The sequence below is a fragment of the Orycteropus afer genome, unplaced genomic scaffold (assembly GCF_000298275.1).
Source record: "Orycteropus afer afer isolate SDZICR_OR568_19922 unplaced genomic scaffold, OryAfe1.0 scaffold00405, whole genome shotgun sequence".
Taxonomy (NCBI): domain Eukaryota; kingdom Metazoa; phylum Chordata; class Mammalia; order Tubulidentata; family Orycteropodidae; genus Orycteropus; species Orycteropus afer.
In genome coordinates, this window is record NW_006921992.1 from 2,894,829 (window position 1) to 2,905,714 (window position 10,886).

Here is a 10,886-nt window from a genome sequence, read left to right on the forward strand (position 1 = left end):
GCTTTAGAATGACTACATGAGATGATGCAAGGAAGCATAGCTCAGAGTGTGGCAGAAGTTAAACTCACAAAAAGTAGCTCTCATTCGAGTTATAAGCAGAGTCACTACTTTTACGATTCTACAAACATACATGGCAATTGAGACACGTCTTAACTTCCTCCTGATTTGATGATTCAGTTAATTGATATTTCCCCCATTGTCTCGGCAGATACAGTCATCAGGCGGTGACTTCCCATTCTCTTAGTGCATGATCTGAGTCTCTTTCTCCTTTGTGTCTCTCACAACTTTTCCCTAACACATCTCATCTCACTGCCCCAGAATATATTATGTGGGTGAGGATTGGGTTGGGCTGCATCTCCAACACATGCTCCCTGACCTTGGATCTTGGAACATAACTTAGCAGCCTGCTTCTTAGGATAAAGGCCAAACTCTTAGGTCAGCTTCTAAGGCCCTTGGCCTGGCATCCCCCAAGTCATTCACTATGACTGGATTTGTCCCTTCTCAAATTTATTCTTCTCTCATTTGCTCTCTCACCTTTTCACACACTTTTCTTTGTCTGAGACACTCTTTCTTCTCATGTTTCCTTGGACAACACCCTTCTATCTTCTGGTGTTTGCTTATCCTTTGCATAAGGAGGGTTTGGATCACCTCTCTCAGGAAGCCTTCTCTGATATTCCCCTCTGGATTCTATCAGGAGTTCCTATTGTGTCCTATCTTTTCATCTTCATGGTTCATATTCCATTCTATTATAATAAGGTCCCTGGGTGGCACAAGTGGTGGGCTGTTAACCTAAAGGCTGGCAGTTTGAATCCTCCCTCAGGTGCTATGGAAGAAAGGTATGACAACATGCTTTTGTAAAGATTACAACATCTGAAAGCTATGCAAACCACTGCAAACCTCTGCAAACCACTATGGAGTGGTTCTACTCTGCAACACGTGAGGTTGCTAGGAGTTCAAATTGACTTGATGATAAAGGATTTGCTTTTTTATTGTAATTACATGTCTAATATCTGTCTCCCACACTGAACTTCAGATCATGTCTCTCTTGCTCTCCTAACATCAAGCCCTGAATAGGTCTTCATAAGTATTTGTTGAGTGCTAAATGGGTCTGAATCAGAGTAAATCAAAGCTGGTTTGAACAGACAGAGTCTTCGGAGAAGGGAGTAGAAGGCATATGGAGAAAGACACTTAGTAATTACAGTATTTGGAAAAAAAAGTTACAAGGCCATCTTGAGGTTTAATTTTAAGCTGCTGAAATTCAAATTAGCTACTCTTTCAATCCATGCAATTCCAGAGTTTTTCCCAAGACCCCAGATCCAGATGTATAGATCCTACTCCTTAGAAGTTCCTGGGTGTCCTGGGGGTCAGGAAGATGAGCTGATTTTTCTGTTGACTAGCTTCCTCAGGGCTGCCTTCAGGTCCCTGTTCCTCAGGCTATAGATAAAAGGGTTTAACATGGGGGTGACCACAGTGTACATTACAGCAGATGCCTTCTCCTTTATGGCTGTGCGGACAGATGAAGGACACAGATAGACCCCAATGGTGGTCCCGTAGAAGAGAGCTACCACAGAGAGGTGGGAGCTGCAGGTGGAAAAGGCTTTCTTCCTGCCGTTTGCAGAGGGGACCTTCATTATGGCCACAATGATGCGAGTATAGGAGGCCAGGATGCAGATGAAGGGTGTGGCTATCACCATCCCTGCTACAATGAGCACAAAAATCTTGTTTACCATGGTGTCAGTGCAAGAAAGCCGAAGAAGGGGAGTAAGGTCACAGAAGTAGTGAGGAATCTCATTGTTGCCACAAAAAACCAGGCGGGCCATCAAAAGGATGTGTGTGAGGGAGATAAAGCAGGAAAACATCCATGGACCAGCAGCCAGCAAGCCACAGAGGCGTGGGCTCATGATGCTGGTATAGTGCAAAGGGTGACATATGGCCACGAACCGGTCATAGGCCATCACAGCAATTAAAACACTGTCCATGATGCCAAAGAAGTGGAAAAAGTACATCTGGGTCAGGCAGCAAGGATAGGAGATGGACTTGCTCCTAGTTTGGATGTTCACCAGCATCTTGGGAACAGTGTTGGTGGCCAAGCAGAAATCAACTAAGGAGAGATTGGCCAGGAAGAAGTACATGGGAGTGTGAAGGTGGGAGTCAGAGCTGATGGCCAAGATGATCAACAGGTTTCCCACAGCCGTGATCACATACATGCAGAGGAAGAGAGCAAAAAGGAGAGTCTCTTGGTCTGACTTTTCTGAAAGTCCTAGGAGGATGAATTCAGATGTGCTGGTTTGGTTCCTTGGCTCCATGGGGATGATTTCTCTGGAGGTATTGAAAGGGGAAGTTACATGAATGCTATACTATGAAAAAGATTCTGAGAAGCTAGACCAGATGAGAGCCACACCAATCCACTGACAAAATATTTATGGCAACTCACATTTCAAGATTCAGTTCAAGGTACCTCTCCTGAATATTTCCAATTCATATTAAGATAGAGAGAGTGCACCATGCACAGACCCTTGATGGAAAAACTACTAATGGGTGTTTTTCAAAATAAAATTAATTGCATCCAGAAAGAATTGATGCCTAAGAAGTAAGAATTAGCTACAGAATTTATATATACAGGGAAATATCTAATAATAATAATAAATTAAATTAAACAATAATAATAATGGAAATGTTCTTGGGTGGCACAAATGGTTTGCACTTGACTTCTAACCAAAAGATTGGTAGTTCAAAAAAAAAAAAAAAAGATTGGCAGTTCAAACTAACCCAGCAACAGTGTGTAAAGGCATGGTGATTTGCTTCCATAAAGAGTATAGCCAAGGAAACACAGCTGTATTCTGTAACTCATCAGGCTGCTATGAATAAGCTTCAACTCAACAGATGGGTTTGTTTTTTTGTACTTAAAGAAGGTGGATGAAAATAACTAGAGGAATGATATATAATAAAGAAAGAGAACTAGAAGGAAAATATTGTAAGGTTTTTGTATTGATATCCAGGAGAATAGAAACATTGAATATTTTGGACTTTCTATGTAAAGTATATGTGATAACAGTTTAAGTGTAACTGCTAAAATAAGGGATTCAGAATGTATAACCTCTAAATTTGTAGTAGGGGTAGAAGAGAATGAAAGAGATTTTGACTAATCCCTTTGAAGTCAGGAGAGGAGACAAAAAGAGGCAAAGAAAAATCATGAAATATTTGAGTAATTGCAAAAAATGTCTATATGGCTTAACTTCAACAGTAAACACAGAGACTTTCAGGTACAAAATTCTATTATATGATGCTTACAAGAGATACACTTAAACTACAATTATATCGAAAGTTTGAAAAACAAGGAATGGGAAAAGATAAACTAAAAAAAAAAATAACCAAAAGAAAGGTGGTTATCTTATTAATATCAGACAAAATGAATTAAAGGCAAAAGACATTAAAAATGATAATGAATCCTACAATAATGCATAACAATAGTAATAAAGAGGACTATTCACCAATTAATTTCTTCAAGCCCAGAGAGCGACCAGAAAACTGACCAAGTCAAATTGTTCATCTACTCTTGGAGCCATGGGTCCTGGGAATATTGGGCCACCAAAAACAGAAGCAGCCGCAATCTTCCCTCAAATCAGTGGGGAAAATAGCAAGAACATCTGGAATTCAGAAGAGGTTCCAGAAAGAGCAGAGTATGATGACATGTGGGACGTTAGAGAAATCCCCGAGTATGAGATTATATTCAAACAACAAGTGGGAACTGAGGATATTTTCCCAGGATTGAGCAGAAAGGACTCTTCTATAGCATGTTGTGAGGATATTGTGGTAAGCTTGTCTTCTCCCCTGCCCCGCATTTTCTGTATGACCATTATAGGTAAACTGAGTGAATGCTGTGTATTTAGTACTGTTAACAAGGCTGTAGACTCTTTAAAACAATGATTGCGATATTTCAGGTACTGTTGTTGTTGTTGTTGTTTGCCATCGAGTCGGCCCCGACTCATAGTGACCCCTCCTTGGGTTTCCGAGGCAGCATCACTACGGAAGTAGGAATGCCCAACCTTCCTTCCGAGGAGTGGCTGGTGGGTTTGAACCTCCAGCCTTCTGGTTAGCAGTCAAGTGCCTTAGGCACTATGCTACCAGAGCTTCAGGTACTAGGGGAATAATAACAGGAGCTCTGGTAGCATAGTGCCTAAGGCACTTGACTCCTAACCAGAAGGCTGGCAGTTCAAACTCACCAGCCACTCCTTGGGAGGAAGAAGGGGCAATCTACTTCCGTAGTGACAATGCTTTGGAAACCCAAGGAGGGGTCGCTATGAGTCGGGTCCGACTCAACGGCACATAACAGCAACAGCAGCATTCACCAAAAAGAAAGAAAGAAAGAAAGAAAAGGAAAAAAAAAAACCCTGCCACTGTGCATCTATCATTCATTTTAAATATAAAGAAAAAACTGACAGAACTACAAGGAAAATATGATAAGCTACAAATTACTAGGAGATCATGTTTTTTGCCTATTAGATTGACAAATACTTGTTAAACTTGATAGAAATCTATTTTGGTGTTATCATATACTGATGTTAAGATCATCCAAAACCAAAACCAAACTCACTGTCATTGAGTCAATTCCAACTCACAGCGACCTTCATTGGGTTTCCAAGGCTGTAAGTCTTTAGGGAAGTAGATTGCCTCATCTTCCTCTCAGGGAGCATCTGGTGGATTTGAATCACTGACCTTCTGGTTAGCAGCCAAATTCCTTGCCCACTATGCCATCAGAACTCCTTGCGTAACTCATATTGACCCTGTAAGAGAGTAGAACCTCTCCATAGAGTTCCTAAGACTGTAAATCCTTACAGAAGCAGATTACTACATCCTTCTCCACCAGGGCTCCTTATCACTGTGCATACTAATGAAATAACCCACTGCCATCAAGTCTACTGTAATTCATAGCAACCCTACAGGACAGCAGCCCTACAACTGTCCCATGGCATTTCCAAAGCTATAAATCTTTACAGAAGCAGATGCCCCATCTTTCTATTATAGTGTGGCTTGTTCGAACCATCAACCTTTTGTTTAGCAGTCAAGTGCTTTAACCACTGCACCACCACTATGCCATCAGAGCTCTTAAACTGCAAATAGCTGGGCTTAATTCCTATTTGTCCCTGTAACGACTCTCCTTGTTTGAGCTGTTCCCAGTATCTCTCCATCTATCTTTTTCTTTGGTTTTGTCAAGAACTCTTTTTTTTTTTTTTTTTTAATTTTAATTTTGATTTGGGTGAAATTTTGCGGAACAAATTCATTTTCCATAGAGCAGTTTATACACATTTTGCTTCATGACATTGACTGCAATCTCCATGACGTAACAGCTCTCTTCCCACTTCCTCTCTGTAGTTACCTCTTCCCTGTGTCCTTTCCTATGCCTTCTTGCCTCCTGAGCTATTTCCCTGTGCAAATACTGCCCTTCTGTTCTCCCATTAATGAAGGTTCTAAGGATCTTCCAACAACTCTTAAACTTGAATGCTCTCTAAGGTCTGATTTAGGCTCTTTTCTTTGTCCCATTTTTGCCTCATGATCCTTAGGAGAATCTGCTAAAAGTTATCATTTTAGGGGGCTCATGAAATGTCCTCAAGCTCAAGTTAAGAGCTGCTTTAAAAAAACACATTGTTTTAGGAGATTTTGTTAGGTAGGTAGTCAAGTAGGAAGAGCAGGTGTAGGAAAAATGACCAGAGGAAGAGTGGGTGCAGGGAAGAGTCCTAACCAGGGGTCCTAACCAATTGTAGTCCCAACCAACTGCAATGAGGGAAACTAACTGCTGGCCAAGCCACCAATGATAAGGGGAATGCCAAGCCACAACACATGCACACTAGAGAAAAAATGTGCCCTCTGTTAACCTTAAGACTCATTATAATATCATTATAATAAATTAGCCTTGTGGGTTTGACTCCACCTCCACCCCCACATGGGCAAACCGAGTGGATTATGGGAAAGAGCATGTGTAGTAATGGAAAAAGTTATCTAGTCTCTAAGTGTCAATGAAGCTAAACTTCTCACCCTAAAAGGAGGAGCAAGGGGAAGTCTCAGAACAGCACCAGGAAGCAAAATAGAATAAAAGGAGGGATGTTAAACCTCCTGGGGCTCCCTACTGCTTGTAGTTGATGTCCATTCTTGTCTGTGAGGATGTATCAATAAACTTTGCTTTGCTTACTGCTTAACTTTCATAAATTCTTTTGCAGAGGAAAACAAGGACCAAGGATCAAATCTCCCAGAGCTAACAATTTATTGGTCTCCAAATTTGATTACCAAACTTGCAACTCCAGACTCCCAATACCCTACCTGAATTTCACCTGGACACTCAATATTCACACAGGGACAACCTGCAGAAAAGAAGAGTGGTATGATGGAAAGTACTCAGATAATTGGACTCAGATAGACAAGGGTTAAAATCCTGGCTCCATACTATGTACTGTTGTTGTTATTAGGTGTTGTCAAGTCAATTTTGACTCATGGCAACCCCAATTACAGAGTATAACTGTCCCATCTGGTTTTCTAGGCCGTATTCTCTATGAGAACAGATCACCAGGCCTTTTCTTCTATGGAGCTGCAATGTGGGTTTGAACTACCAACATTTTAGTCAGTAGCCAAGCACTTAACCATCGTGCCACTAAAGCTCCTTTCCTGTCTGCTAACCTCCCTAAATTCTCCTTCTACAGAACCCCAAAGTCAAGGTGGGTTCTTTGTGTCCTGACATCAGATATGAAGTTTATTCCTTTTTCTGCTGTTGACAACATTCTACCACATAATATTATAATATGCCCAAGAGACTCAGGTATTTTTTTATCCTAAGAGGAGCTCTGGTAGCGCAGTGCCTAAGACACTTGACTGCTAACCAGAAGGCTGGTGGTTCAAACCCACAAGCCACTCCTTGGAAGAAAGATGGGGCAATCTACTTCCATAGTGATACTGCCCCGGAAACCCAAGGAGGGGTCATTATGAGTTGGGTCCGACTCAATGGCACATAACAACAACAACATAACAACAAGAGGAGCTAGTGAGTGAACTATTGATTAAATTATTTGCTGATTCAAGTAGCTATTAATGAGCTATATTTTCATGCCCTGAAAATCTAAGCTTTTACCATTTACTCTGTCACTTGTTGTCTATCCACAGCTCTTGGTAAAATTGTTAGGTCTCAAGAACTGGGAGATCCAGTTATTTCTTTTCATCCTCTTGATGAAGCTTTACTCAAGAAAACACATGCCTATCCTTGCCAAATCCCTGGAACTCAGTATCTCACATCTTGGACGAGAGTATCCTCTAGTTGCTCTTAGGAGAAGACACCAAACTCATTAACACTGGGTTGATTCTGACTCATAATGACCCTGTAGGGTGGAATGGAGCTGCCTTGTTTGGTTCCCAAGACTGTGAGTCTTTGTGGAGGCAGGCTGCTGCATTTTCTTTCACAGAGTAGCTGGTAGGTGTGGGCTCTGACCTTTGAATTAGCAGCCATGCACATGGTCACTGTGCCACCAGGGTGACCAATCAGAAAAATTTCCCACAAAAACTAGAAAACAAAATTTAAAGTTAAAAAAATAATAATAAAAACATGGTACAAATTCAATTAAAAAATAGAAAAATACACAAAATCAAAAAAGAAGAAGGACCAATAAAAAACAAAACATCAAAGAGAGGAAATGTCTCGTATGGCAACCGGACTAATGCAAAGTAGTGAGAATTTTCAGACTATGGTGGTAAATATGTTTAAAGAACCCAGAAAGCACAGAGAAAACAAGCTAGCAGAGATTAGAAAACAAATGCAGGAACAAAATGAGAGGCTCATCAAGGAAACTGAAAACATAAAAATAAAAGAGAACTACTAGAACTGAAGAATAAAGCAACTGAATTAGCAAAAGCAAGAGAAACTCTCAACAAGAGTTGAACACTCAGAAGATAGAACAAATGAAATAGAAGACAAAATAACTGAACTTATGAAGTCTCAGGTGAAACAAGAGAAAAGAACAAAGAAAATTAAACAAACCCGAAAGGAAATAAAGGATTTAATTAAGAGGACTAACATAAGAATTCATTAGAATTATTGGACTCCCTGAGTATTATGATAATAACAACAACAACAAAAATGCACTGCTGTCAGGTCGGATCCAACTCATAGTGACCCCTCCTTGGGTTTCCGAGACAGTATCATTATGGAAGTAGATTGCCTAGTCTTCCTTCCAAAGAGTGGCTGGTGGGTTTGAACCACTAGACTTCTGGTTAGCAGTCAAATGCTTAGGCACTATGCCACCAGAGATTTTGTATGACAACATTAAAGGCATGGAAATAATTTTCTAAGAGATAATCAGAAATATTTCCCAGACCTGAACAGAGAACCAAGCCTGCAAATAGAGGGAGGTACATGAACCACAATCAGAAGAGGCACAGAAAGATCAATTTCATGCCATATATTAATAAAATTCTTGAAAACCAAATACAGGGAGAGAATTCTGAAAACAGCAAGAGAAAAATAGACTAGAACATACCAAGTATCTTTCAAGTAATCAGTGTGGATTTCTCCCCCCAAAATTCTAGAAGACAATGGAATGATATATATAAACTATCAAACAAAAACATTTGTCAACAAAGAATTCTTTACCATAAAGTTATCACTCAAAAATGAGAGGGAAATCAAGACATTCCCAAAGAAACAGAAGCTCTGGGAATTTGCGACAATCAGATCAGCTTTGCAAGTATTTCTCAAAGTAGTACTCTAAGTAGAAAGGGAAGAACATTAAATCCTCATATTATTCATGAGGGAGAGAGAGAGAGAGGCAGAAAGAGAGAGAGAGAGAGATATCTCTCCAAAAATGTAACAACAAGGGCAATCACAAGGACCAAGTACATGATGTCTTTTGGGAATAGACTCAATAATTTAATTCCACAAACAAACAACATCAAGTTTGCAAGCAATAAGCACAAAGTAAATTCATCAAACATAGGTTGTATATTGATGTGAAAGGAACTATGAACAGAAATAGGGGAGGGAGAAGCTAATCAGGAGCAGATTTACTATGTTAAAGTTGTATGTTAACTGTTGTTCATACATAAATATTCTTGCAATTGTATGTTGTGTAATGTGATATATGTAGTAACTACTAAGAAATCTCCAAGGAAAAACATTCAAAAGAAAAGAAGAAAGAAAGGAAAAAGACTCCTCACAAGAAAGCTGCCAAATGCAAGTAAAAAGTAAAAAATATATATATATATAGAATAAAAAACCAAAAACCAAAGAAGATGCAAAACACTCAAAAAACAAATAGCAAAATGAGTGAGGTAGACATCTCATTTTCATTGATAATCTTAAATGTAAATGGTCTGAGAGGCCCATACGAAAAGCAGGGAGTGGTAGAATGGATTAAAAAAATCTGTCCTTTTGCTGTCTACAAGAAACCTACCTTAGATATAAGGACAAAAACAGACTAAGAATAAAATGATGGATAAAATTATTCCATGCAACCAGCAAACTCAGTCTAGGAAGGCTGAGAGCCTTCCGTTTGAGAACAGGAATGAGACAAGAATGCCCAATAACACACTTCTTTTTCAACATTGTGCTGGAAGTCCTAGCTAGAGCAATAAGGCAAGGAAGAGAGGGAAAAAAAGGCATCCAAATCAAAAAGGAAGAAGTAAATTATGTCTCTTTGCAATGACATGTTCCTATCCATAGAAGAACCTAAAGATTCCACAAGGAAACTGCTGGAACTAATCAAAGAATTTAGCAGTGTTGCAGGATACAAGATGAACACACAAAAATCAGTTGGGTGTCTCTACATTAACTAAGACTACTCCAAAAAAGAAATCAAGAAAACAAAACTATTTACAATAGCCCTCAAATGGATTAAAACAAAAGCAAAAACAAACAAACAAACAAAAAAACACACAGGAGCTCTGGTAGCATAGTGCCTAAGTTTGTTTGACTGCTAACCAGAAGACTGGAGGTTCAAACCCACTAGTCACTCCTTGGAAGGAAGATTGGGCAATCTACTTCTGTAATGGTACTGCCTCGGAAACCCAAGGAGGGGTCGCTATGAATCGGATCCAACTCCACTGCAATGAGTAAAAGACTTATGCAATGAAAACTATAAAATACTACTAGTGAACCAAACCCACTGCCACTGAGTCAATTCTGATTCATAGCGACCCCCACTGGCTTTCCCAGGCAGTAAATCTTAATGGAACTAGATTCTGCCATCTTCTTTCTACTGAACAGCTAGTGGGTTTGAACCACTAACATTCTGGTTAGCAGTCAAATGCCTTAAGCACTTTGCTACCTACTAGAAGAGACTAAAAGAGTCCTACAAAAATGGAAAGATATTCTGTGTTCATGGATTGGAAGGCTTTATATAATAAAAGTGTCCATTCTACCTAAAGCTGTCTACACAAATCACAACATTCTTTAATGAAATGGCAAAAGTATTGACCAACTTCACATGGAAAGGAAACAAACCTTGAATAGGCAAAGCAATATTGAAGAAAAGGAACAAAGCAAAGAGCCTCATAGTCCCCAGTATCAAAATCTACTATACATCCACTGTAGTCAAAACATCCTGGGATTGGTTCAATAACAGAAATACAGACTAGTGGAAGGGAATTGAGAACTCAGAATTAAACTCAGTCATTTAAGACAAATGATTTCTGACAGTTGACAAGTAGTCAAAATCCATTCAGTGGGGCAGAAACACTATCTTTAATAAATAGTGCTGACAAAATTGGATATCTACCTGTAAAAAGAGACAACACAGGGATGCCAGGGTAGCAGGCTGGAAGAGCAGGGAAGGGGATAAAAGCCTTGAACCCGGACAGAAGAGCAGTCGGCCCCAGGGATACAGGTGAGGAGAGACAACTCAGGGACGCCC

The 10,886-nt window shown here is 39.8% G+C and overlaps 1 protein-coding gene across 1 annotated transcript; it reads right to left on the minus strand.

The window, feature by feature from the left end:
- Positions 1 to 1,364: 1,364 nt before the first annotated feature.
- LOC103207996 (olfactory receptor 24) lies at positions 1,365 to 2,309 on the minus strand. The gene has a single exon (XM_007953693.2). The coding sequence runs from the start codon at positions 2,304 to 2,306 to the stop codon at positions 1,365 to 1,367; it is 942 nt and encodes a 313-aa protein (XP_007951884.1). The 5' UTR covers positions 2,307 to 2,309.
- Between the last annotated feature and the right edge of the window lie 8,577 nt (positions 2,310 to 10,886).